General features: G+C 38.9%; 3 protein-coding genes and 1 long non-coding RNA gene across 15 annotated transcripts in view; all 4 read left to right on the plus strand.

The window, feature by feature from the left end:
- The first annotated feature begins 509 nt into the window (after nt 1–509).
- LOC125775312 (uncharacterized) lies at nt 510–1,798 on the plus strand. Of its 4 annotated transcripts, none has more exons than XR_007422569.1 (3): nt 510–650; nt 840–976; nt 1,060–1,798. XR_007422569.1 is itself a non-coding variant. In XM_049454793.1 (3 exons), the coding sequence occupies exons 1-3, from the start codon at nt 608–610 to the stop codon at nt 1,443–1,445; spliced, it is 483 nt and encodes a 160-aa protein (XP_049310750.1). In that variant the 5' UTR covers nt 523–607; the 3' UTR covers nt 1,446–1,798. The 4 variants fall into 4 exon arrangements, 1 of the variants encoding a protein (XP_049310750.1); XM_049454793.1 differs by having other exon boundaries at nt 523–650; nt 923–976; XR_007422568.1 differs by having other exon boundaries at nt 840–1,798.
- A 3,608-nt stretch (nt 1,799–5,406) lies between these two features.
- LOC125778200 (uncharacterized) overlaps nt 5,407–27,879 on the plus strand; it is a 38,418-nt gene continuing 15,945 nt past the window's right edge. The window contains exons 1-2 of the long non-coding RNA XR_007422571.1: nt 5,407–5,622; nt 5,908–6,165. This is a non-coding gene — a long non-coding RNA (uncharacterized LOC125778200). The remainder of the gene's footprint in view (nt 5,623–5,907; nt 6,166–27,879) is intronic.
- LOC125775291 (putative uncharacterized protein DDB_G0283051) lies at nt 8,324–27,329 on the plus strand. Of its 9 annotated transcripts, XM_049454787.1 has the most exons (3): nt 8,332–8,489; nt 16,674–16,799; nt 24,023–24,236. In XM_049454787.1, exons 1-3 carry the CDS (start codon nt 8,450–8,452, stop codon nt 24,160–24,162), a joined length of 306 nt encoding a protein of 101 aa, XP_049310744.1. In that variant the 5' UTR covers nt 8,332–8,449; the 3' UTR covers nt 24,163–24,236. The 9 variants fall into 9 exon arrangements, with proteins under 9 accessions (XP_049310742.1, XP_049310744.1, XP_019847404.2 ...); XM_049454785.1 differs by lacking the exon at nt 16,674–16,799 and having other exon boundaries at nt 8,324–8,489; nt 23,891–27,329; XM_019991845.3 differs by lacking the exon at nt 24,023–24,236 and having other exon boundaries at nt 16,674–17,021.
- On the plus strand, nt 10,240–11,360 carry LOC125778199 (uncharacterized). The gene is made up of 3 exons (XM_049454792.1): nt 10,240–10,330; nt 10,389–10,560; nt 10,616–11,360. Coding segments are annotated over exons 1-3 (612 nt in total). The 5' UTR covers nt 10,240–10,328; the 3' UTR covers nt 11,054–11,360.

Genomic DNA, 27,879 nt, shown 5'->3' on the forward strand with positions numbered 1-27,879 from the left:
TAGAATGCGACCTAACGGAAGTATTTACAGCAATGTTATTGTTCTTTACAAATCCTGTACCTTCTGCAGTAGCTGAAAGGTCATTTAATAAATTAAAAATAGTAAAAAATTATTTAAGAAATAATATGGGCCAAACTCGACTCCGTCAGTTATCGCTAAAAGCAATTGAAAACAAAACCTCATGAAGCCTGCATTTAAACGAAATCATTGATACTTTTTTTTTTAAGAAAAAGCTCAAATCGGTTGGCATTTTCAAAGTGTTTGTATATTTTATATTTCTATTTGAGAAGCCCTAATCAGTTTACATAGCAGTGGGGCCACATTTTTAATTTGGCCCAGGGCCCTTGGTTACCTAGCTACGCCACTGGTAGGGAGACAGATATGTACGTAGGAAACAGTAGCTAAAATTATGTTCGCTATACGAACTTTTCTTGCTTAAAATAGACGCAGATCGGTTGTGAATTGGTATTGTTAAAATTGTACGGAGACACACAGCTTTAGAACCATCTGAAATATACACGGCATAATATTCTACCCGTTGAGTTCGTAAGACCAACAACTTGTCAAAATTAGAGACCCGACAATTCTACAACTTTTGCGAAACAAGATGCTAAGAAGAAGATCGATATTTTTGTCCCTGACTATAGCTGGTGAGTAAAATTATTTACTGTTGTGAACTATTACCTGAAAAGAATGTAACACTTGATTTGTGTTCTGGTTTCCCCGAAGTAAAATAGAGAGAAAAAATTTACAAGAACTTTCATGTTTAGAACTCTCTACAACAAAGTTGATTTCCCAACAAGTCATTAGTACTCATGTAGACCTATTTCTCGTCTTAGGGGTCACTAGGCACAAAACAGGCGTCAAAGGACATTACCACTACACTTCTAATAGATTCATTTTCTGAATTCTTTGGTTCCAGTTCTACTCTTTGCCAGCATAATTCCAAACATTAGTGGAAATCCTCTTGAAGACAGTATGCAAGAAAGAGGAGATCAAGTTTATCATAATCAGGATGGAAACAATTTATTACAATTTATTTCTAATTTTTCCTTACAGTTTTACTACTTGCCAGCAGTATACTAAGAATTAGTGGAAAGCCTTTTGAAGGAGATGCGAGTGCAGAACAATTGTTCTCAAAGACAAATGATGGAAAGTTTTCTGCAGAAGGAAATAATGACACAGTTAAGCATGTGATAAATAACTATAGAGGAAATGGAGATTCTACGCAAGCGGAGAATAGTATGCACCGGAAAAATATTGAAATTATGACAAAACAGTTTTTTGATGAGCCATTTTCAAGATCAGTTGAAAGCTTTTCAGCATCTTCCGTGGAAAGTGTTTCTAGTGTATCTAGTGTATCTAGTTGGACTTACAGCAGTTCTGGTGATTTAAGTTATATATACGATATTTGGAGTATAAGTAAAAGTGACTCAAAATATTAAGCAATGATGGAGAAAAGCTGAATGTATTATTCAAAGATGTGTAGATGTGTATTTATTATTATATCTTTTATTATCTAATAATGCTTTGATTCAATCCTCAATTTTGTTGAATTGCGATAATACTTTATTTAAAGAGAAGTTATTCAGAAAGCGCTTATTATGTTACTAAGCAAATTACATACATATATTTAATAAGCTTAACTACTTCGTTTGATGATTGAACATAATTAAGCCTCCTCAACTGGTCAAACCTTATGTTGAAAAAAAAGAAAAGACATTAACTTCAGTTGCGCCGAAGCTACAATACCTTTCACATATGATTTTTTATAATAAAAAAGTGAAAATTAATCTTATCTTGATTTGATCGGTCAGTTGGTATGGCAGCTATAATACATATTATAGTTGTACGATATCGGTTCTGACAAACAAGCAGTATATCGGAAACTATTACTCGGATCAACTGGAAAATAGAGGAAATATTCTTTAGATGTCGTAAAATTTAATAAGCCAATAAAAAATTCGATTTTTGAAACCCGTAACCTGTAAAGCCTTAAGGGATAATTTCCACTTGAAAGAAAAATGTTTTTTTTGTTAATTTTTTTCTGTAGAAGATTTTTATTGAATATGTACATACATAAAATATATGAACATTAGCGAATTTAACGTAAGTATGCTAAGAATTCATATTTTATTAATAAAAATATTGGAAAGTCCTCCACAAAAAGGTGTGAAGATATCCCTGATCCAAATTAACTGTAATAAAAAAATCAAAAGTATTACTTTTAGGATAGATCAATAGCCAAAATGTTGATTATAGACAAAAAAGGGCGGCTTCCCAACAAAAAGAAAATCTTTATTTTTTATTTATTTTTTCGATCATTACTTGACAAAAATATCTAAGAAGACCCAGTGAAAATTTCAAGTCAATCGCACAAGCCGTTTCGGAAAAATATTTCTCACCGACTTTGAAAACATCGTTTCGAGAAAAACGCGTTTAAAGTTTTGGCTGTTATTACCGTTACGGTTCCGCCTACTTTCAAACGCTCGGATATGTCTCTACAAATACGTTCATTACTCCGAAACAATTTACTGGATTGCTTTGAAATTTACAGGCAATATTCTAGAATCTATAACATTAAAAAATGGACAAAAAAATCTATGTTTTCAAAATTATAAGTTGATATAACCTCTTAATGGACTCAGCTCGTCGCGCTGATCATTTATTGGTACACAAGGTGCGTTCCAAAGTAAAAAGGACTTTAAAACAAAAAAAAACAGAAAAAATGTTTTTTTTTGCTAATTCAATTTATTTTATTCAAAATAGTCTCACTCTGCTTCAATACACAGTGTGGCCGCCAGTATGCCGGTGCAAGCCCTTTGAATGGCCTCTATGTCTGCATAACGCTTTCCTTTCATGGGCAAATGCATTTTTCCGAAAAGGAAGAAGTCGCACGGTGCCATATCAGGTGAATACGGGGAGTGGTTAATGGTTAAAATTTGATTTTTGGTCAAATAATCGTCCTTCGAATGTTGGACTCTGAGCAATTTTTGGTCGTCAGTCAATTTGTGCGGAGCAAACACCTTTCGTAAGCCCAAATGTTTGGCCAAAATGCGATAAATCGATGCTTTGGAGATGTTCAATTCCATTTCCATGAATTTCAAAGATGATTCCGGTTGATTTTTGATGAATTCACGCACAGTTTCGATGGAATTTCCGGTGATCACGGATTTTGATTGGCCCACATGTTGATCGTCATTTTTGTCTTTACGATCACTTTGAAAACGTTGAAAGCAATGGTGCACTCTGCTACGGTATAGGCAATCATTGCCATACAATTTTTTTATCAATTGAAATGTTTCGGTAAAAGTTTAACATGTTTTAAACAAAATTTAATGTTGGCTCTTTGTTCGAAACTGACACTGAAAACGCACTTCCAATCGATGAAATGTCATGAATTGTCTCACTGGACAATCGATAAAGATATCAGATTCTAAAGCACTAGTCGACATATTGATGGTGCCACCAGGAGGTGCTAGATTCCATACAAGAACTTAATTCCGATCGCTTAGTTTGTATGGCAGCTATATATGTATTATAATGGTCCGATATCTGACAAATGCGCAGAGAAAAGAAAAAAATATTTGCAAAATTTCAAAACGATATCTTAAGGGGTTATATCCACTTGTAATTTTCAAAAAATCGATTTTTTTTTTTCATTTTTTGAATGTACATATATTCAAGAATATTCTCTGAAAATTTCAAATCGATCCGACAATTAGTGTCGGAGATATAAGCGTATTACTAAGAACGTTCCCAGCGTTATTTAGTGTAAATCGTTCCCGAAACTTTAAACGCGTTTATCTCAAAACCGTGTTTTCAGGGTCGATGAAAAAATTTCTCCAAAACCGCTAAACCGATCGGTTTGAAATTTTCACACGACCTATTGAGATATATTTTTCAGGTAATGATCGAAGGAATAAAAATTTGGACAATAATTCGATTTTTTAAGCCACTTTGAAGTGAAAAATTTTCATGAAAAACTGAATTTTTTTTGAACCGTCGCCATTTTGTCAAAAATCAAAATTTTGACTAGACCTTCGATCATTACCTGTATTTATTTATCACAAAACTTAAATATTTTTGGTTTTTGGTTTTCAGATAATTTGGACCAGAGATATCTTGCTCACCGCCCAAGCAAGCACCTTTTTTTGGACGTCTCTCCGCAGATCATCTACAGGATCTAGGAAATCCAATATTTTTTTAAATAAAACCGCTGATTTGTAAAGTACATTAAATTCTGTTTAAGTACATTTTTTCATTAATGTATAAAATAAAATGCCTCTTTGGAAAAAATTCACAAAAAAAAACGCGTTTTTTGCCTCGCAAGTGGATATAACTAAGCTCGACATACTGATTCATTTATATATATATAAGTTAGCAAGCCATATATTCAAAAGTATCATATGATGCATTAATATTATAGGATACAAAGTAAAATAATATGACACCACTAATTCGCTGAGACTGCGACACGTGTAGTGGCAACCTATGGGAAGCGCAGCGTCAGCAAACTCCAACCCTTTGCAGCGGCAAACGTAGGTTTAGAGTTAAGCGAAATAATTGCAAAATTCAGTTCTTACACAGAATACAATAAAGTAGCATAGCTCCCAGAATATATTTTTTTAATAAAAACAACAAAACGTTTTTTAACTTGTATATGTACTTTATAGGGTCTATGACGTTTCCTTTTGGGTGTTACAAACTTAATATACTCTTTTCAGGGTCTAAAAATATTTTGATGAATTAGCTGTTGATCAGCGATTTTCAAAACTAGAAAAATGTATTTAAAATGTTCAATAAAAATAATGTACTAGACACAGTAATTAACTCAATTAGATACCCGTTTTATTGGTATGAATGCAGTATCATATATTCGATGTTCTAACACCAACATTTTTATTATATGTTGATAAAGCAATTTTATGACAGAAGTGGGACGAATTCCAAATGAAATATTCAGATATAAAAGGGCCTAGGTTTTCACTTCAATTTATTTATATTTAACACATAGTTTTACCTAAACTAACTCAAGCATGGACTGTTCAACGATTATGTAAGCAGATAATGAGCAAATATGGAGTGCCAAAATGCGACCTACCGGAAGTATTTACAGCATTGTTATTGTTCTTTACAATTCCTGTCCCTTCTGCAGCAGCTGAAAGGTCATTTTGCAAATTAAAAATAGTAAGAATTGTTTAAGAAATAATATGGGCCAAACTCGACTTCGACATTTGTATATTTCATATTTCTATTTGAAAAAAACCTAATCAGTTTACGTAGCAGTAGGGCCTTTTAATTTGCCCAGGCCCCTTGGTTACCTAGCTACGCCACTGGTAGGGAGATAGGTATGTACGTAGGAAACAGTAGCTAAAATTATGTTCGCTATACGAACTTTTCTTGCTTAAAATAGACGCAGATCGGTTATGAATTGGTATTGTTAAAATTGTACGGAGATACACAGCTTTAGAACCATCTGAAATATATACGATATAATATTCTACCCGTTGAGTTCGTAAGACCAACAACTTGTCAAAATTAGAGATCCGACAATTCTACAATTTTTGCGAAACAAGATGCTAAGAAGAAGATCAATATTTTTGTCCCTGACTATAGCTGGTGAGTAAAATTATTTACTGTTATGAATTATTACCTGAAAAGGCGACTGATAGGACAGATGAGTGCTTAAAGATAAAACACTTAAATTGTGTTCCGGTTTCCCCGAAGTAAAATAGAGAGAAAAAATTTGCAAGAACTTTCATGTTTAGAACTCTCTACAACAAAGTTGATTTCCCAGAAAGTCATTAGTACTCATGTAGACCTATTTCTCGTCACAAAACAGGCGTCAAAGGACATTACCACTACACTTCTAATAGATACTTTTTCTGAATTCTTTGGTTCCAGTTCTACTCTTTGCCAGCATAATTCCAAACATTAGTGGAAAGCCTCTTGAAGACAGTATGCAAGAAAGAGGAGATCAAGTTTATCATAATCAGGATGGCAACGTTGTGATTGTAACATCCTGTGAAAACTGCTCCGAAACTAGACAAAAACTTGTAAATAAGTATGTAAACGTGTCAGATAGGTCTTCAGAAAATGGCGGTTCATCGCAAAGGGATAGCGGCATGGCTGCAACAACTGATGTATCAGAATCAGAGGAAGGTACTGCATGAACATGTGAATAGTTTTGTTTCAAGCTTGAAGATTGTTGCAAAATTACAAATTTCTGAGAGCTCAGAGATAACACTTTGCTCAAGAACGCGATTTTTGTAGAAATCTAGTACCACAGCACAAGAATTAAATAAAAAGCAAAAACTTATGTGTGTTATCTAAAAAAATTATTATTACTATATATGAATATTGATTTGTATTGATATGTATAATTAATTCTATTGGTATTTTGGCACTAGAACAAACGACATAGAACTGGTGATGTGAAAGATGTGGGTTGCTAAAATTAATTCCTCTAGCATTTAGCAACTGGTCGTGATGTAGTGCAGGTCGCCTTCTAGTTGGCGCTTACTGAGTAACGGTAAATGGCGGCCTTTATGCCCCATCATCTCCTGGCCGGATAGGAAGCTTTCATGGAAGCCGAATATCGAAGAGAGAGCAAAAAAGGCATTGGTTACCGTGTACTGATGTAGACGAGCCATTCGCAAAATATGAGGTTTCTCACCGAAAATGGTCCTCTGGCTTTACGACACCATTGTCAAGCCCATTATGTTCTATGAAGTCTTTATGTGGTGGAGGGTTCTAGCAAAGGCCAGCAAAGAAACTCGAGAGCATTCAACGAGCAATGCTCATCAGCATGTGTGCTGCACTAAGGTCCACTCCAACCATGGCACTTAACGCCATCTATCACATATTGCCCGTAGACATCGTCTGAAGGTGTATGGATGTGAAAGTTGCTATAAGACTACGAAATCCTTACCCACTTTGACCTTATATCGAATCACTTGGATCATGGAGTCGCCTAACCGAACGCTGGAGGCTGCTTCTCTACCCGTATACCGGCGATGGTTGTGGGAGGGAAGAAGTATTTGTAGGAGAGGGGCATTGATCTTCTTTACGGAAAGGAGCTCTCTATCATCAGCAGCTTCAGAATTTCTGACTATTGCAGTGTTTTCCAGACCCAGGTTGCAGACATTAAGCTAACAGTAGATTTACTGCTCTGGAGTGCAGCCTCCTTCAGAGAAGTGACCATCCACTCAGATAGCAGACTGTCGATGCTATCCTTGAACTCATTAATAGTGCGTTGAGGGCTGGTCAAGGAGTGCCTATCCTCGCTATCAATAGCATCCGGTGTCTTTGTGATGAGGTTGGTGTGGGTGCCAGGCCACAGAGGAATCGCTGAAAATTGCAAAGCTGATGAGTTAGCAAGAAGGCACCCCAGAATCACTATCGGTAGAATGGAAGTAGGTCGGTACTCCCGTATCCTCTTGTGTTATAGTAGTATACAGCAGGGCTTCGCAAAAGCTTTTGACCTATGATTAATCGGAGTAATCTAGTGATATTGTTGAACCCCCGAAGCCCATCTCCAGTTGTGAGGATTTTAACAGCACATTGCCATATTGGCAGAGAGGCTTGGAAATTCCACTAGGCACATATACATAATCTATATGAAAGAAGATGAGTTGGAAACAACTCTCTTACCCCGTGAGTGTTCCGAGTTTGCGAGGTCAAGACACTTGAGAGCGCATACCTTTAGGCAAATGAAAAATCGTTTTCAGCTATTACTATATAACTCTTTCATATAACCGTATAAATTTCGAAATTTGGGAAAATTTCCTCTCTGAATTTGTATTTTGTTTTAGTTATTTGTCGAAAATATTCTCGGGCGTCAGTTGTCACTGCTTTCTGAGCGATGTTAAAACATTTCGGCAGTTTTGCCTTCAGTGATCCAGAAGACATAGCCGGAACTCACATTAGCCGTCTTAATAAATTTTTCATAGGCTCAAAATATTTTGTCGTTGTGTAAGAGTCTGATGAGCTATTATATTGGAGTTTTAAGTACCACAATGAACCAATGTTCTAATGCCTAGCTACCCAAGTGCGATTCCTGTTAGTATCGACTTTTTAAGCTAAGCTGGATGTGACTTTAAGATGTTTCTTTACTCTTTCAAATGGAAATGCGGTTATAAATATCTCTATTTAGATACGGTTCTTTTGTATAATTTTATGACTAAACAGTGAAAATTCCTCTGTCAAATCAAACATTATGCGATTACACGTTTCTTGAGTTAACAATAAACGCGAATCATTTATGAATTGGTTTTGTTAATTTATGCGCTTTAAAAATTGGACGACTAAATATTTAAAGACTTTCTGCGTCACCTTTCCTTCAACAATCAGTTTTCTTGAGATCTGCGCAATAAGCGTACTGAAAAAAGTGCTTAACAGCTTATCTAACTGCGTGCAGTGGTTTCTGCTAAATTTAAAATATAAGATGTCACTGGGGCCCAAAAGTGTTTGTCTGACGATTGGCGGTGAGTACAAATATTTATCGTTATGATACCATTACCTTAAAAAGAACCTCGACGTGTTGATAAATATTACTTAAAACAACTGCTGGTTACTACTCAATAAAAGAGGGATACTTAGATAAATTGTCGAAACATCATTGGATATTTAGAGTCCCAGATTTAATAAGAAGAGTTTGTGGTGTTGATGTCGAGTTTTGGTGGGGTCTTAGTTAAGTGACGGAACAAAAGCTGCTGCTGAGTGATCGAAAAATAAATCAGAGATTAAGGATTAGTAGCTCAATAGCTATTCATTACTAATATAATTCTCACAAATAAATTATGTTTCTTCGTTTCAGTTCTATTTTTTGCCGCCTTTACGAGTATGTTAACAGTTAGAGCAAATTCAATTGGAGTTCAAACAGAAAAGCCAACGGATCGATTGATTTTGGAAGATTGGGATTATAATACAAATATGAATACAAATATGAACACAAATACAAATATAAATACAAATATAAATACAAATATAAATACAAATATAAATGGTAAAAAATAAATAAAAGCAAAAAAAAATTAAGTAAGTAAGTAAGGGAAAGTAAATTCATTATGAAGGGGCAAAGCAAACTGAGTATACGATTAAATCAAGTAAAAACTGTCAAAAATTCTTACTCCGATATAAGTACTTGGCTAAATGAGTAGCGACGTCGCATCACATCTGCATCAATTCATCACACCGGATCGACTATTCACCTCATCACGCGAGCGAACACCACCATTAACACACATACACGCACATGCACCCAAACGCAGTCTAATTAGAACAAAAGGAATAGAGAAAGCAGCTCGCGCACCTTTCGTTGATACGACGTCGAACAGCCAACATCTACGCTTTCCGCAGCATCGCGGTTTCGATCCGCTTACCCGAGTGTATTTATCTAATATATATATAACCTAATACCTACTGGTTCCAATATATAATTGCTCAGTTTACATTTTTTACATCACTATCACTTCACTACATATTATAAAACAAAGTCACTTTTTCTGTCCTTATGTCCCCTTAAATGTTTAAATCTTGAAAACTAAGCAACTGATTTTGATGCGGTTTTTTTTAATAGATAGATTGTTTGAAGAGGAAGGTTTATGTCATTATAATGTAAAGAAATATATTAAGGGGGCGTGGCACTCGGACAAAATGTGGTAAAAAACCATACATTTTTTGTTTACACAGCCATACATCATAAAATAATCCACCGATTAAAATGAAACTTACTTGAAGTTAAACTTTGAAATATTTACTTTCGTTCTGCATCAAAAAAAATAGTTGATTCATTTCTTATTTAACCAAAATTGTTTAAACAAGAGCACTACTTTTTCCAAAAAAAAACTGTTTGTGTGTTTGTTCGCTGTCAACCGAATGAAATATCAGAAGTTATGTGGGAATCTCATCCCACCTCATTCGTGTTGAATTAGATCGTATGGTGAAAGAACTCGGTACGTACACATGTATGTAAGTACAAATGTACGAATCTCTCGCATCATTAAATTTCGGACGTATGTATGTATGTATGTATGTATTTTCAATTCATGTCGTTATTACCGTACTGAATTCCATGTAATTCGGGGGTGTTGTGGAATCTGATAGTTGTCGGAATCGGGATTGAAACCGATCAAAAAAAGCAGTAGGTGTCATCAATTCAGATATTATTGATTTGATGTTCGAAACAGAATTTGTATCGGGTTTGGGTGTCATCGAAACCAATTTTATCGGTTTTGCTATCAGAAATAAAACAAGAAGATAATCGCTAGCAGATTTGAATATTCAGTTTATATTTCTGTGTGTTGTTAGACGGTTGAGAAAAAATGTAAGTTAAGGAATTTATTTATTATATTCTAACGAAGTAATTAACTTAATTTTTGTAGGGGAAAACATAAGAATAGAACGCAAAATACGATCATAATTGAATTTATGGAAAAAAATCCAGATATCTTAAGAGGGTTTACGAAACACAATAAACCGACAATAGAATCGTTATGGCAGGAATCGCTTAATGCTTCAGGTCCTCCACACAAAGATGTAAACGGGTGGAAAAAGGTAAGTAAATTTCAGTCAAAATTAAACTGCAATTAAAACAAACTTATTTCTATAGGTTATAACTGAGTGGAAGAGCGAAATCAAAAGAAAATTAGCTCACAACAAAATTGAGAGTCGAGCAACAGGATGTGGCCCATTTTCTAAATATCAGCTCACTCCAACCGAAGAAACTATTTTGCGTCTTTGTGGCATTTCTCAAACTATAGAAGGCATACCAGGTGTTGCTCTTGGCACCCAACCCGTCAATGAAAATTTAAATATTACAATTGCAGGGGTGAATGTAGATTTGTCTTCCTCATCGTCAGAGCAACAAAATATAAACTCAAGTTATAATGCATCCAATAGACAACAAGATGCCGACGATATACCCTCCACGTCACAAGGGCAACCCGAAATAAATGCTAGCGTACCTAGAAGGCAAAAATTCGAGAGTACAGCAGATCGCTTAAAAAGATTTTTAGATGAGGAAGATAAAAAAATTGAGATATATTGAAAAAATTTCATCAGATAATAGAACTGCAATCTAAAAATGCTAGCAGCTTGAGGCGTATATACCAAGCAATAAAGAATAATAATAATTTTTGGTCACATGTCAATAAATTAGAGCTTAAAACTAATATGAGGGTTTCGTCATCTTCACGTGAGAACAGGCTATTTCCAGAGATGCTGCTAAAAGTTGGCAATGGAGAATTAACCCAAAGTGAGGGAAGGATTAACCTAGAAAACCTATGTGTTTTGATAGACAACATCCAAGAGTTAGTCAACAATGTCTATCCTGACATTGATAACAAAAGTTATAAGACAATATCTTGGTTTAAATAAAGAGCTATTCTGTCACCAACTAACGAACAAGTAGGTAAAGTAAATAACTTGATTCTTTCAAAGGTTGATGCGCCGACGAAAATATACTACTCGGTCGATACTGTTCTCGATTTGGAAGAAGCTGTTCATTTTCCTACAGAATTTCTAAACTCTTTGAACCCATCTGGACTCCCTCTTCACAAAATGGCGTTGAAAGTAGGTTGTCCTGTTATTTTATTAAGAAACCTGAATCCACCTAAACTTTGCAATGGCACGCTGGCTTGCTGGTAAAATCACTGAAAACTTTCAAAATAGAGTGCACAATACTCACAGGATGTGGTACCGGAGAAGAAGGGCAGTAATGAATAAATCAAAACTACGGGATCGATTTTAATCATTTTTTCAGTGAGTGACATAGGCCTTATATTTTATTTCCGTGCGAAGCCGGGGCGGGTTGCTAGTTTATATATATATTTAACTATCCAATACTTCAATTCAATTAAACCCAATAATTGTGAAGTGAGTTTCGCAGAAAATAAAAGTTTGTAACGATCTTTGAAATTAGTGCATTTTCTTTTAACTAAAAGTGTGAGTGGCCTATAAGGTGAGTTTAGTGTACAGTACTCGTATTGCCTCATTGAATACCTAATCAAATTTCGTTGCAAAGCTGGTCCAGCTGTTCACGCGTGATCAGCCGAAATTTAAGTTTTTTTCAATATACAAGTGTATATATATATATTGTATATAGATTCAGTGAATGTTGTCGCAATTTCTGAAGATCCTCAGTTTCTGGATGATGACGCGTGCTTGTCGATAATTTAAAAGTCTTTAATTTAAGCACTCACATCACGCGCAAATCCATCCATAATCTTTATGCGATTTGTTCAGAAAACTAAAATCTTCAAAGCTCTTGAGTTTATTTGTAAGTGAGTTCTTCTTCTTCTTCTGGTTGCTAATAAATTTTCCCGGTCTTAAGAATCACTGATAAGGTCCAATCAGTTTTTTGATGGTGGGCTTCAGTCGAGCATACTTTCATCTGTCCATATTCTACAAAGAAGCTGATGCATGCACCTTGTCAGTTCTTCGCCGCTGTATTTGAATAGCTCGGCTGGTAATCCATCGGCCTCTGCCGTATCGTTGTCCTTCAGGTGGGTAATTGCTATTCGCAACTCATCATAGTTGGGCAATGGAACATCTATTCCATCGTCATGGATTGGGGTATCGCATTCGCCATTTCTGTATATTAGAGTTTTACTGCCATTCAGCAGGCTGGAGAAGTGTTCATTCTATAGCTTTAGTATGGTCTGGACATCAGCTACTAGATCACCACTTTGGGTCCTACAGGAGTATGCTCCGGTCTTGAAACCTTCCGTTAGTCGCCTCATTTTTTCGTAGAATTTTCGAGCATTTCCCCTGTCGGAATTATTTACAGCAATGTTATTGTTCTTTACAATTCCTGTCCCTTCTGCAGCAGCTGAAAGGTCATTTTGCAAATTAAAAATAGTAAGAATTGTTTAAGAAATAATATGGGCCAAACTCGACTTCGACATTTATCGCTAAAAGCAATTGAAGACAAAACCGCATCAAGTCTGCATTTAAACGAAATCATTGATACTTGTTTTTAAAGAAAAAGCTAAAATCGGTTAGCATTTTTAATGTATTTGTATATTTTATATTTCTATTTGATAAAACCTAATAAGTTTTCATAGCAGTGGGGCCCCATTTTTAATTTGTCCAGGCCCCTTGGTTACCTAGCTACGCCACTGGTAGGGAGATAGGTATGTATGTTTTTTTGTTGTTATATCACGTTCCCAGGTCCCGTTGTAAAATTATGTTCGCTATACGAACTTTTCTTGCTTAAAATAGACGCAGATCGGTTGTGAATTGGTATTGTTAAAATTGTACGGAGATACACAGCTTTAGAACCATCTGAAATATATACGACATATTATTCTACCCGTTGAGTTCGTAAGACCAACAACTTGTCAAAATTAGAGATCCGACAATTCTACAATTTTTGCGAAACAGCATGCTAAGAAGAAGATCAATATTTTTGTCCCTGACTATAGCTGGTGAGTAAAATTATTTACTGTTATGAATTACTACCTGAAAAGGCGACTGATAGGACAGATGAGTGCTTAAAGATATAACACTTAATTTGTGTTCTGCTTTCCTCGTAGTAAAATAGAGAGAAAAAATTTGCAAGAACTTTCATGTTTAGAACTCTCTACAACAAAGTTGATTTCCCAACAAGTCATTAGTACTCATGTAGACCTATTTCTCGTCTTAGGGGTCACTAGGCACAAAACAGGCGTTAAAGGACATTACCACTAGACTTCTAATAGATACATTTTCTGAATTCTTTGGTTCCAGTTCTACTCTTTGCCAGCATAATTCCAAACATTAGTGGAAAGCCTCTTGAAGACAGTATGCAAGAAAAAGGAGATCAAGTTTATCATAATCAGGATGGCAACGTAGTGATTGTAACATCCTGTGAAAACTGCTCCGAAACTAAGCCAAAACATGTAAATAAGTATGTAAACGTGTCAGATAGGTCTTCAGAAAATGGCGGTTCATCGCAAAGAGATAGCGGCATGGCTGGAACAACTGATGTATCAGAATCAGAAGAAGACACTGCATGAACATGTGTAAAGTTTTGTTTCAAGCTTGAAGGTTGTTGCAAAATTACAAATTTCTGAGAGCTCAGAGATAACACTTTGCTCATGAACGTGATTTTTGTAGAAATCTCGTACCACAGCACAAGAATTAAATAAAAAGCAAAAACTTATGTGTGTTATGTAAAAAAATTATTATTACTATATATGAATATTGATTTGTATTGATATGTATAATTAATTTTATTGCTATTTTGGCACTAGAACAAACGACATAGAACTGGTGATGTGAAAGAAGTGTGCGTCTAAAATTAATTCCGCTAGCATTTAGCAACTGGTCGTGATGTAGTGCAGGTCGCCTTCAAGTTGGCGCTTACTGAGTAACGGTAACGAGTCTCCTGGCCGGATAGGAAGCTTTCATGGAAGCCGAATATCGAAGAGAGAGCAAAAAAGGCATTGGTTACCTTGTACTGATGTAGACGAGCCGTTGGCAAACTCGACGAGCCATTCGCAAAATGTGAGGTTTCTCACCGAAAGTGGTCCTCTGGCTTTACGACACCATTCTCAAGCCCATTATGTTCTATGAAGTCTTTATGTGGTGGAGGGTTCTAACAAAGAACAGCAAAGAAACTCGAGAGCGTTCACCGAGCAATGCTCATCGGCATGTGTGGTGCACTAAGGTCCACTCAAACCATGGCACTTAACGCCATCTTTCACATATTGCCCGAAGACATCGTCTGAAGGTGTAACGGTGTGAAAGTTGCTATAAGACTACGAAATCCTTACTCACTTCGACTTCATATCGAATCACTTGGATCATGGAGTCGCCTAACCGAACTCTGGCGATTCCTTTTCTACTCATATACCGGCGAGGAAGTTGTGGGAGGGAAGAAGTCGTTGTAGGAGAGGGGGCAATGATCTTCTTTACCTGAGGATCAAAGCTTACTTTACTGTCAGGAGCTCTCTATCACCAGCAGTTTCAGAATTTCTGACTATTGCAGTGTTTTCCAGACCCAGGTTGCAGACATTAAGGTAACAGTAGATTTACTGCTCTGGAGTGCAGCCTCCTTCAGAGAAGTGACCATCCACTCAGATAGCAGACTGTCGATACTATCCTTGAACTCATTAATAGTGCGTTTAGGGCTGGTCAAGGAGTGCCTATCCTCGCTATCAATAGCATCCGGTGTCTTTGAGATGATGTTGGTGTGGGTGCCAGGCCACAGGGGAATCGCTGGAAATTGCAAAGCTGATGAGTTAGCAAGAAGAGGCACCCTAGAACCTAGAACCGCTATCGGTAGGATGGAAGTGGGTCGGTACTCCCGTATCCTCCTGTGTTATAGTACTCTACAGCAGGGCTTCGCAGAAGCTTTTGACCTATGATTAATCGGAGTAATCTAGTAATATTTTTGAACGCCCGAAGCCCATCTCCAGTTGTGAGGCTTTTAACAGAACATTGCCATATTGGCAGAGAGACTTGGAAATTCTACTAGGGACATCTACAGAATCTATATGAAAGAAGATGAGTTGGAAACAACTCTCTTACTCCATGATTGTTCCGTGTTTGGGAGGTCAAGTAACTTGAGAGCGCATACCTTTAGTCAAATGAAAAATCGTTTTCAGCTATTACTATATAACTCTTTCATATAACCATATAAGTTTCGAAATTTGGGAAAATTTCCTCTATGAATTTGTAGTTTGTTTTAGTTATATGTCGAAAATATTCTCGGGCGTCGGTTGTCACTGCTTTCTGAGCGATGTTAAAACATTTCGGCAGTTTTGCCTTCAGTGATCCAGAAGACATAGCCGGTATTCACATTAGCCATCTTAATAAATTTGTCATAGGCTCAAAATGTTTTGTCGTTGTGTAAGAGTCTTATGAGCTATTATATTGGAGTTTTAAGTACCACAACGGATCGGCATTCTAAGCTGTCCAAGTGCGATCCCTGTTAGTATCGACTTTTTAAGCCAAGCTAGATGTGGCTTTAAGATATTTCTTTACTCTTTATAATGGAAATGCGGTAATAAATATTTCTATTTAGATACGGTTCTTTTGTATCATTTTATGACTAAACAGTGAAAATTCCTCTCTCAAATCAAACACTATGCGACGACACGTTTCTTGAGTTGACAATAAACGCGAAACATTTATGAATTGGTAATGTTAATTTATGCGCTTTAAAAATTGGACGACTAAATATTTAAAGACTTTCTGCGTCTACTTTCCTTCAACAATCAGTTTACTTGAGATCAGCGCAATAAGCGTACTGAAAAAGTGCTTAACAGCTTATCTAACTGCGTGCAGTGGTTTCTGCTAAATTTAAAAAATAAGATGTCACTGGGGCCCAAAAGTGTTTGTCTGACGATTGGCGGTGAGTACAAATATTTATCGTTATGACACCATTACCTTAAGAAGAACCTCGACGTGTTGATAAATATTACTTAAAACAACTGCTGGTTAGTACTCAATAAAAGAGGGATAGATAGATTGTCGAAACAGCATTGGATATTTAGAGTCCCAGATTTAATAAGAAGAGTTTGTGGTGTTGATGTCGAGTTTTGGTGGGGTCTTAGTTAAGTTACGGAACAAAAGTTGCTTCTAAGTGATCGAAAAATAAATCAGAGATTAAGGATTAGTAGCTCAATAGCTACTCATTACTAATATAATTCTCACAAATAAATTATGTTTCTTCGTTTCAGTTCTATTTTTTGCCGCCTTTACGAGTATGTTGACAGTTAGAGCAAATTCAATTGGAGTTCAAACAGAAAAGCCAACGGATCGATTAATTTTGGAAGATTGGGGATTTGCTTATACAAATATGAATACAAATGCAAATGCAAATGCAAATGCAAATACAAATACAAATATGAATACAAATACAAATACAAATGCAAATATAAATAGTAATTTTGTGCATAAATCGAGCGATCATCGTCAAGTACTCATAAGTAGCGTTGTCACGACAACATAGGATACTTCTTCAGATTCGAGTTCTAGTGATTATAGCGATTGTTATTTCTTCCCATTCTGTTGAATAAAAAATAAATTTAGCAAAAACAAGAAAATCGATTTTATACCTAACAAGAAAAAACGTTAACTTCGGTTGCACCGAAGCTAAATACCCATCACAGGTGCATTTCTGTTAGTAACTTTTGGGAGATCAGTCGGGCTTTCATCTGTCCATATTCTACAAAGAAGCTGATGCATGCACCTTGTCAGTTCTTCGCCGCTGTATTTGAATAGCTCGGCTGGTAATCCATCGGCCTCTGCCGTATCGTTGTCCTTCAGGTGGGTAATTGCTATTCGCAACTCATCATAGTTGGGCAATGGAACATCTATTCCATCGTCATGGATTGGAGTATCGGATTCGCCATTTCCTTATATTAGAGTTTTACTGCCATTCAGCAGGCTGGAGAAGTGTTCATTATATAGCTTTAGTATGGTCTGGACATCAGCTACTAGATCACCACTTTGGGTCCTACAGGAGTATGCTCCGGTCTTGAAACCTTCCGTTAGTCGCCTCATTTTTTCGTAGAATTATCGAGCATTACCCCTGTTGGAATTATTTACAGCAATGTTATTGTTCTTTACAATTCCTGTCCCTTCTGCAGCAGCTGAAAGGTCATTTAGCAAATTAAAAATAGTAAAAAATTGTTTAAGAAATAATATGGGCCAAACTCGACTTCGACATTTATCGCTAAAATCAATTGAAAACAAAACCGCATCAAGTCTGCATTTAAACGAAGTCATTGATACTTTTTTTCTAAAAGAAAAGCTTAAATCGGTTAGCATTTTTAAAGTGTATGTATATTTTATATTTCTATTTGAGAAAATCTAATCAGTTTACATAGCAGTGGGGCCCCATTTTTAATTTGGCCCAGGGCCCTTGGTTACCTAGCTACGCCACTGGTAGGGAGATAGGTATGTAAGTAGGAAACGCGTGGAATGCTGTTTTTTTGTTGTTATATCACGTTCTTAGGTCCTTGTGACATTTACTACAGTGGCCATATAAAGGAGCGCAAGTTTGGTGTTGGATTCGTGGTGGGAGAGAGACTCCGTCGCCGAGTACTATCATTCACTGCGGTGAATGAACGTCTAGCCACATTCCGCATCAAAGCGAGGTTCTTCAACATATCGCTGATTTGCGCCCACGCCCCGACGGAAGAGAAGGACGATGTGACCAAAGATGCCTTTTATGAGTGCTCGGAGCGCACTTATGAGAGATGCCCCCGCCATGATGTCAAAATCGTGCTTGGCGACTTTAACGCCAGGGTGGGCACAGAAGGTATCTTTGGCACTACGGTCGGTAAATTCAGCCTCCACGACGAAACATCCCCAAATGGGTCGAGGCTGATCGACTTCGCCGGGGCCCGAAATATGGTTATCTGTAGTACTAGATTCCAGCATAAGAAGATACATCAAGCTACCTGGCTGTCTCCGGATCGAAAAACCACCAACCAGATCGATCATGTTGCGATAGACGGAATACATATCTCTAGTGTTTTAAATGTGCGTACGCTGCGAGGTCCTAACATCAACTCGTTGCAGTCAAGATATGCACTCGCCTCTGCGCAGCTAAAAACGCACGGCAATAAACACAAAGAAAGTTCGACGTCGAGAAGCTACAATCACAACAGACAGCCGAACGTTTTTTCTACTCGGTTTGCACTCCTGCTCTCTGAGAGCACTCATCAATAATTCGGTATAAGGGAACTGTGGGACGGCATTTCAAACTCCTTACGTACAGCTGCAACCGAAACCATTGGTTTTCGGAAAGTGCAAAAGAACGGCTGGTACGACGAGGAGTGCCGTGTCGCAGCGGAGAGAAAACAATCTGCCTACCTCGCAACGCTATAATCGACCACAACACGTGCAGGATGGGATAGATACCGAGAGTTGAAGAGGGAAGCGAGACGCATTTGCAGACAGAAGAAGAAAGAGGCCGAAATGCGTGAGTACGAACAGCTCGATAAGCTGGCCGACAGGGGTAATGCTCGAAAATTCTACGAAAAGATGCGGCGGCTTACAGAAGGTTTCAAGACCGGAGCATACTCTTGTAGAACCCCCAAAGGTGATCTAGTTACCGATGCCCAGAGCATACTTAAATTATGGAGGGAACACTTCTCCAGCCTGCTGAATGGCAGTGAAAGCACAACACCGGGAGAAGGCGAACCCGATTCCCCAATCGATGACGATGGAGCAGACGTTCTATTACCCGACCATGAAGAAGTTCGAATAGCAATCACCCGCCTGAAGAACAACAAAGCGGCAGGGGCCGATGGATTGCCGGCCGAGCTATTCAAACACGGCGGCGAAGAACTGATAAGGAGCATGCATCAGCTTCTTTGTAAAATATGGTCGGACGAAAGCATGCCCAACGACTGGAATTTAAGTGTGCTATGCCCAATCCATAAAAAAGGAGACCCCACAATCTGCGCCAACTACCGTGGGATTAGCCTCCTCAACATCGCATATAAGGTTCTATCGAGCGTATTGTGTGAAAGATTAAAGCCCACCGTCAACGAACTGATTGGACCTTATCAGTGTGGCTTTAGACCTGGCAAATCAACAACCGACCAGATATTCACCATGCGCCAAATCTTGGAAAAGACCCGTGAAAGGAGAATCGACACGCACCACCTCTTCGTCGATTTCAAAGCTGCTTTCGACAGCACGAAAAGGAGCTGCCTTTATGCCGCGATGTCTGAATTTGGTATCCCCGCAAAACTGATACGGCTGTGTAAACTGACGTTGAGCAACACGAAAAGCTCCGTCAGGATCGGGAAGGACCTCTCCGAGCCGTTCGATACCAAACGAGGTTTCAGACAAGGCGACTCCCTATCGTGCGACTTTTTCAATCTGCTGCTGGAGAAAATAGTTCGAGCTGCAGAACTTAATCGAGCAGGTACAATCTTCTATAAGAGTGTACAGCTGCTGGCGTATGCCGATGATATTGATATCATCGGCCTCAACACCCGCGCCGTTAGTTCTGCTTTCTCCAGACTGAACAAGGAAGCAAAACGAATGGGTCTGGCAGTGAACGAGGGCAAGACGAAATATCTCCTGTCATCAAACAAACAGTCGTCGCACTCGCGACTTGGCACTCACGTCACTGTTGACAGTCATAACTTTGAAGTTGTAGATAATTTCGTCTATCTTGGAACCAGCGAACTCTATAAGTCTCTCATAATTCCCGTCCTGCTATATGGTGCAGAGGCTTGGACGATGTCAACAGCGGATGAGTCGACGTTGCGAGTTTTCGAGAGAACGGTTCTGCGAAAGATTTATGGTCCTTTGCGCGTTGGCCACTGCAAATATCGCATTCGATGGAACCATGAGCTGTATTAAATATACGACGTCATTGACATAGTTCAGCGAATCAACAGACAACAGCTACGCTGGCTAGGTCATGTCGTATGTGTAGACGAAAACACTCCAGCTCTAAAAATATTCGACGCAATACCCGCCGGGGGAAGCAGAGGAAGAGGAAGACCTCTACTGCGTTAGAAAGACCAGGTGGAAAAGGACCTGGCTTCGCTTGGAATATCCAATTGGCGCCACGTTGCGAAAAGAAGAAACGACTGGCGCGCGGTTGTTAACTCGGCTATAACCGCGTAAGAGGTGTTTACGCCAATTTAGTAGAAGAAGATATCACGTTCCCAGGTCCCGTTGAAAAATTATGTACGCTATACGAACTTTTCCTGCTTAAAATAGACGCAGATCGGTTGTGAATTGGAATTGTTAAAATTGTACGGAGATACACAGCTTCAGAACCATCTGAAATATATACGACATAATATTCTACCCGTTGAGTTCGTAAGACCAACAACTTGTCAAAATTAGAGATCCGACAATTCTAAAATTTTTGCGAAACACGATGCTAAGAAGAAGATCAATATTTTTGTCCCTGACTATAGTTGGTGAGTACAATTATTTACTGTTATGAATTATTACCTGAAAAGGCGACTGATGGGACAGATGAGTGCTATTTCTCGTCACAAAACAGGCGTCAAAGGACATTACCACTACACTTCTAATAGATACATTTTCTGAATTCTTTGGTTCCAGTTCTACTCTTTGCCAGCATAATTCCAAACATTAGTGGAAAGCCTCTTGAAGACAGTATGCAAGAAAGAGGAGATCAAGTTTACCATAATCAGGATGGCAACGTTGTGATTGTAACATCCTGTGAAAACTGCTCCGAAACTAGGCAGAAACTTGTAAATAAGTATGTAAACGTGTCAGATAGGTCTTCAGAAAATGGCGGTTCATCGCAAAGGGATAGCGGCATGGCTGCAACAACTGATGTATCAGAATCAGAAGAAGGCACTGCATGAACATGTGTATAATTTTGTTTCAAGCTTGAAGGTTGTTGCAAAATTACAAATTTCTGAGAGCTCAGAGATAACACTTTGCTCATGAACGTGATTTTTGTAGAAATCTAGTACCACAGCACAAGAATTAAAGAAAAAGCACTAAATTATATGTGTTATCTCAAAAAATTATTATTACTATATATGAATATTGATTTGTATTGATATGTATAATTAATTTGGCGCATACTGAGTAACGGTAAATGGCGGCCTTTACGCCCCATCATCTCCTGGCAGGATAGGAAGCTTTCATGGAAGCCGAATATCGAAGAGAAAGCAAAAAAGGTATCGGTTGCCTTGTACTGCTGTAGACGAGCCATTCGCAAAATGTGAGGTTTCTCACAGAAAATGGTCCTCTGGCTTTACGACACCATTGTCAAGCCCATTATGTTCTATGAAGTCTTTATGTGGTGGAGGGTTCTAGCAAAGAACAGCAAAGAAACTCGAGAGCGTTCAACGAGCGATGCTCATCAGCACATATTGCTGGTAGACATCGTCGGAAGGTGCATGGATGCGAAAATTACTATCAGACTACGAAATCCTTACTCACTTCGACTTCATATCGAAACACTTGGATAGTGGAGTCGCCTAACCGAACGCTGGAGGCTCTTTCTCTACCCGTATACCGGCGAGGGAGTTGTGGGAGGGAAGAAGCTGTTCTAGGAGAAGGGGCAATGATCTTCTTTACGGAAAGGTCAAAGCTTAATTTACTTTCAGGAGCTCTCTATCATCAGCAGCTTCAGACTTTCTGACTATTGTAGTGTTTTCCAGGCCCAGGTTGCAAACATTAAGGTAACAGTAGATTTACTGCTCTGGAGTGCAGCCTCCTTCAGAGAAGTGACCATCCACTCAGATAGCAGACTGTCGATGCTATCCTTGAACTCATTAATAGTGCGTTTAGGGCTGGTCAAGGAGTGCCTATCCTCGCTATCAATAGCATCCGGTGTCTTTGTGATGAGGTTGGTATGGGTGTCCGGCCACAGGGGAATCGCAGCAAATTGAAATGCTGATGAGTTAGCAAGAAGAGGCACTCTAGAACCTAGAACCGTTATCGGTAGAGTGGATGTAGGTCGGTACTCCCGTTTCCTGTTGTGTTATAGTACTCTACAGCAGGGCTTCGCAGAAGCTTTTGACCTATGATTACTCGGAGTAATCTAGTAATATTTTTGAACTCCCGAAGCCCATCTCCAGTTGTGAGGCTTTTAACAGCACATTGCCATATTGGCAGTGAGGCCTGGAAATCCTACCATAGACATCTACAGAATCTATATGAAAGAAGATGAGTTGGAAACAACTCTCTTACCCCATGATTGTTCCGTGTTTGGGAGGCCAAGACACTTGAGAGCGCATACCTTTAGGCAAATGAAAAATCGTTTTCAGCTATTACTATATAACTCTTTCACTTAACCGTATAAGTTTCGAAATTTGGGAAAATTTCCTCTATGAATTTGTATTTTGTTTTAGTTATATGTCGAAAATATTCTCGGGCGTCGGTTGTCACTGCTTTCTGAGCGATGTTAAAACATTTCGGCAGTTTTGCCTTCAGTGATCCAGAAGACATAGCCGGAACTCACATTAGCCGTCTTAATAAATTTGTCACAGGCTCAAAATATTTTGTCGTTGTGTAAGAGTCTGATGAGCTATTACATTGGAGTTTTAAGTACCACAATGAACCAATGTTCTAATGCCTAGCTACCCAAGTGCGATTCCTGTTAGTATCGACTTTTTAAGCCAAGCTAGATGTGACTTTAAGATGTTCCTTTACTCTTTCAAATGGAAATGCGGTAATAAATCTTTCTATTTAGATACGGTTCTTTTGTATCATTTTATGACTAAACAGTGAAAATTCCTCTCTCAAATCAAACACTATGCGACGACACGTTTCTTGAGTTGACAATAAACGCGAAACATTTATGAATTGGTAATGTTAATTTATGCGCTTTAAAAATTGGACGACTAAATATATAAAGACTTTCTGCATCTACTTTCCTTCAACAATCAGTTTACTTGAGATCTGCGCAATAAGCGTACTGAAAAAGTGCTTAACAGCTTATCTAACTACGTGCAGTGGTTTCTGCTAAATTTAAAAAATAAGATGTCACTGGCGCCCAAAAGTTTTTGTCTGACGATTGGCGGTGAGTACAAATATTTATCGTTATGACACCATTACCTTAAGAAGAACCTCGACGTGTTGATAAATATTACTTAAAACAACTGCTGGTTCTTCTTGTTAATTGGCGTAGACACCGCTTACGCGATTATAGACGAGTTAACCGCGGCGTGTCGATTTTCGCAAGCTGGTTAGTACCCAATAAAAGAGGGATAGAGAGATTGTCGAAACAGCATTGGATATTTAGAGTCCCAGATTTAATAAGAAGAGTTTGTGGTGTTGATGTCGAGTTTTGGTGGGGTCTTAGTTAAGTTACGGAACAAAAGCTGCTGCTGAGTGATCGAAAAATAAATCAGAGATTAAGGATTAGCAGCTCAATAGCTTCTCATTACTAATATAATTCTCACAAATAAATTATGTTTCTTCGTTTCAGCTCTATTTTTTGCCGCCTTTACGAGTATGTTGACAGTTAGAGCAAATTCAATTGGAGTTCAAACAGAAAAGCCAACGGATCGATTGATTTTGGAAGATTGGGGATTTGCTTATACAAATATGAATACAAATGCAAATGCAAATGCAAATACAAATACAAATATGAATACAAATACAAATACAAATACAAATATAAATATAAATGGTAATACTGTGCATAAATCGAGCGATCATCGTCAAGTACTCATAAGTAGCGTTGTCACGACAACATAGGATACTTCTTCAGATTCGAGTTCTAGTGATTATAGCGATTGTTATTTCTTCCCATTCTGTTGAATAAAAAATAAGTTTAGCAAAAACAAGAAAATCGACTTTATATCTAACAAGAAAAATCGTTAACTTCGGTTGCACCGAAGCTAAATACCCATCACAGGTGCATTTCTGTTAGTAACTTTTGGGAGATCAGTCGGGCTTTCATCTGTCCATATTCTACAAAGAAGCTGATGCATGCACCTTGCGATGTGATTCGTGGACAGTTGGACAAGCATTTTGAAAGGTTTATGGAGTATCATACGGATCTGGTGTCTTCAGCACAAGCCAGCGAATTGACCACACATGACGACTTCTTAGCTGCTACGGAGTTGCTGTACACACAAATATGTATTCGACTACGTCGTATATGTATATGTGACGCTGGTGAAGGTGGTATTTGTGTGGCGAATCAATCGGACATGCGATTAGATCCAATTAAGATTCCTGTGTTAAATGGTGACCCAGCGAATTGGCTGCCTTTTAAAGATTTGTTCGAGGCACTAGTTCACAATCGCAAGGATCTGGATTCCAGTTATGAATTAAGCAAGTTACGCCAACATGTCAATGCTGATAGCGTACCATTGGTCGGTGGACTTTACACAGGCGGCTATGAGGACATGTGGCAGGAGATGAAACGGCGATTTGATAATCCACGCTTGTTAGTAGAATCGCACGTGCAGCGTATCCTGAATTTACCTAATCAACCCGCCGAATCACAGAAGGCTTGCTTCGACTAGTTGACACCGTCCAAAATGTGATGCGAGCTTTAAGCGTTATGGGTTTTCCGGTAAGGCATTGGGACGCTCTCTTGGTGCCACTTCTGCTACCTAAATTGCCCACAATCACCAGGTATGAGTGGGGGATGAGCCTTCAGACGAACAACATACCAATGTGTCAGGACTTTTTGACGTTTATTGAGAAGCGTGCCAACAATTTGCCCCAAGGAGCTACGAACGGTACAACAACTCTTCATCAGAGACCAACCCATCCCGTTAAGGCTAACGTTGCAACGGTAAACTCATCTCAGCCGTTACATTCAGTGAAAGGGATTATGGTTGTTTGCCAACTTTGCGCTAACGGACACCGAATACACAAGTGTCAACGGTTCGTTAATCTTTCCATACCGGAACGGTGGGATACAGTTAAGCGGCTTTCGTTATGTTTCAACTGCCTTGGAAGTGACCATGGATCTCGTGTTTGTACATCGCGTGATTGCTTAAGGTGCCATCGTCATCATACGATGCTCTGCAAAGGCAACGTTGCGAACAATACACCGACCATGGAGGAAGACACCAACAGTCACATAACCGATCGGAATATATCCCTGGACACACCTTCAACACAGGTGCCACAGATATACCCACGGCAACAGTGACATTTGGGGAAGGTCCGGTCATTTCTCATTAATGGAGACCGGACCATTGTACTAGCGACTGTGAAGGTCATCCTGATCGATCACAATGGAGGACAATTCGTGTGTCGTGCCCTCTGCGACTTGGGCTCTCAGGTGAGTCTGATTACCGATGCCACTACAAAACGTATGTGTCTTCGTAGGCGTCCAGGGGAGATACGAATTGAAGGAAATGGTTCTAGCGCTACAGTCTACAGTAAGGGTACAGATGCAGGCTGCCTTTGACAACAACCTTAACTTCAAACTCGAGGCTTATGTCGTGCCGACAATAACCTCAGTAACGCCAGATACGCATATAGGCGCAGAAGCTTGGAGCCATTTAAAAGATTTACCGCTAGCTGACCCAACGTTTGCCACTCCAAGTTCGGTGGATCTGCTACTTGGTGCTGACGTTCTGACGGGTCTCTTTCAGGAGGGTTTCATCCAGGGTTCTCCAGAGCAACTTTGCGCTTTGAACACTCGTCTTGGCTGGGTAGTATTTGGACCAGTCATAAGTTCTGCTCACTCCACTTTACACACATCTCTTACTGCGAAATGTGTCAACAAACAACGGCTAGACACGTTAATTAGAAGCTTCTGGGAACTTGAAGAGCCCATACTATCATCCGAAGTACAGGTGGATGACTGTGAGACGATCTTCAACGACACAGTTACCCGTACCTCAGACGGCAGGTACCAGGTGCAAATATTATTTCGACCAGATGCTCCTGCTCTTGGAGAATCTCATCATTCGGCACTCCGCCAGTTTCTACAACTCGAGCGGCGGTTGATGAACGACCCATGTCTTCGTGAGCAGTACATTGCATTTATGCGAGAATGCATTACTCTCGATCATATGGAGGTTAGCAAGCAAGCTTTCACCAACAAAGAAAATGGTTACTTCATACCTCATCATGCGGTAACCACAAAATTTCGCGTAGTTTTCAACGCTTCCGCGAAGACATCGAGTGGGACATCCTTAAACGATACACAGTTTTCGGGACCACAACTACATGCCAATATTGTCGACATCCTTCACCGTTTTCGCAAATGCAAGGTAGCCATCACTACAGACATACAGAAGATGTTCCGACAAATACTGGTAGATAGACGACATCGTAAATGGTAACAAATACTTTGGCGTGAATCGCCAAAAGAACCTCTTCAAGTGTACGAATTGAAGACGGTAACTTATGGAATGGCTTGTAGTCCATTCAACGCAATACGCGCACTGCGTCAATGTGCGAATGACAATTATGAAGTCATCTATGACCCAAGCCGGGCTGCCGCAGCGCGTCATAGCATACTTTATAATTTCTACGTTGATGAATATTTGGATAGCGTCGACAGCGATGAACTTGCTATTACCCGTGCTCAAGATGTAGCGACTATTTTGAAACAAGGACAATTAATATTGGGAAAGTGGAATTCCAATTATACACACGTATTATCTGCGATAACCGGTACAACAGTTTCTGCATCAGAACTAGAGTTGAACAACTCAACAACCAAGGTATTGGGTCTTTACTGGGATCCAGTGAGCGACGAGCTCTTCTTCAAGGTAGGCTTAGTTGACGACACGTCAATGCATACCAAGCGAAAGGTTTTGAGTGACGTAGCGAAATTATATGATCCAACTGGGGTATTGGCACCTGTAGTCGTGGTGGCCAAACTATTCATACAGGACTTATGGAAGGCTGGCCTGCCATGGGATGCTGAACTTCCTGCAGAGCTACTTAATTCAGACATCAACGCTTGGAAGCACATTCGGTCGGAGTCAAATCCAGCCGACTGTGCAAGCAGAGGTTTATCTCCCGCCGTCTTAGCGGATCATCACCTTTGGTGGACCGGACCGACGTGCATTCACCAAGGCGTGGAGGAAATGCGTTTACCTTCTTTAACGGAGGAGGAGGAGCACCTCTCAAATGCTGAATGTCGTGTGGTCTCCATCTTCGTTTCCAGAGCTAATTACCAGTGGATTATGACATCCACGTAAGACAACAGGATACCTCTCATAGAGAAACTTAGTAAATTGAGTCGTTTACTTAACACCACTGTTTGGTTAAGGCGCTGGTTACCCAAATATCGTGGTTACAGGAACGATGTAGTTTCAGTCGCAGAACAGCACTGGGCCTTACTTCTGCATGTTCGACAAGCACAAGGTAATAATTTTAAAGAAGAAATTAAGTCTCTTGCATTACATTCCAGAATTGCGGGTCGTAGTGAAATCTTAGCACTCAATCCTTTCTTGGATGCAGATGGCATACTGAGAGTAGGTGGTCGACTCA

The sequence above is a fragment of the Bactrocera dorsalis genome, chromosome 4 (assembly GCF_023373825.1).
Source record: "Bactrocera dorsalis isolate Fly_Bdor chromosome 4, ASM2337382v1, whole genome shotgun sequence".
Classification (NCBI taxonomy): Eukaryota; Metazoa; Arthropoda; class Insecta; order Diptera; family Tephritidae; genus Bactrocera; species Bactrocera dorsalis.

Bases quoted from the DNA above. Each gene is read 5' to 3' on its own strand.
- LOC125778199 (XM_049454792.1), top strand. The intron at 10,561-10,615 runs GTAAGTAAATTT...TTATTTCTATAG, and splicing joins ATGTAAACGGGTGGAAAAAG to GTTATAACTGAGTGGAAGAG.
- LOC125775291 (XM_049454785.1), top strand. From the start codon at position 25,725: ATGCCACTACAAAACGTATGTGTCTTCGTAGGCGTCCAGGGGAGATAC.
- LOC125775312 (XM_049454793.1), top strand. From the start codon at position 608: ATGCTAAGAAGAAGATCGATATTTTTGTCCCTGACTATAGCTG. The intron at 651-922 runs GTGAGTAAAATT...CTTTGGTTCCAG, and splicing joins TTTGTCCCTGACTATAGCTG to TTCTACTCTTTGCCAGCATA. The intron at 977-1,059 runs GTATGCAAGAAA...TTTTCCTTACAG, and splicing joins TGGAAATCCTCTTGAAGACA to TTTTACTACTTGCCAGCAGT.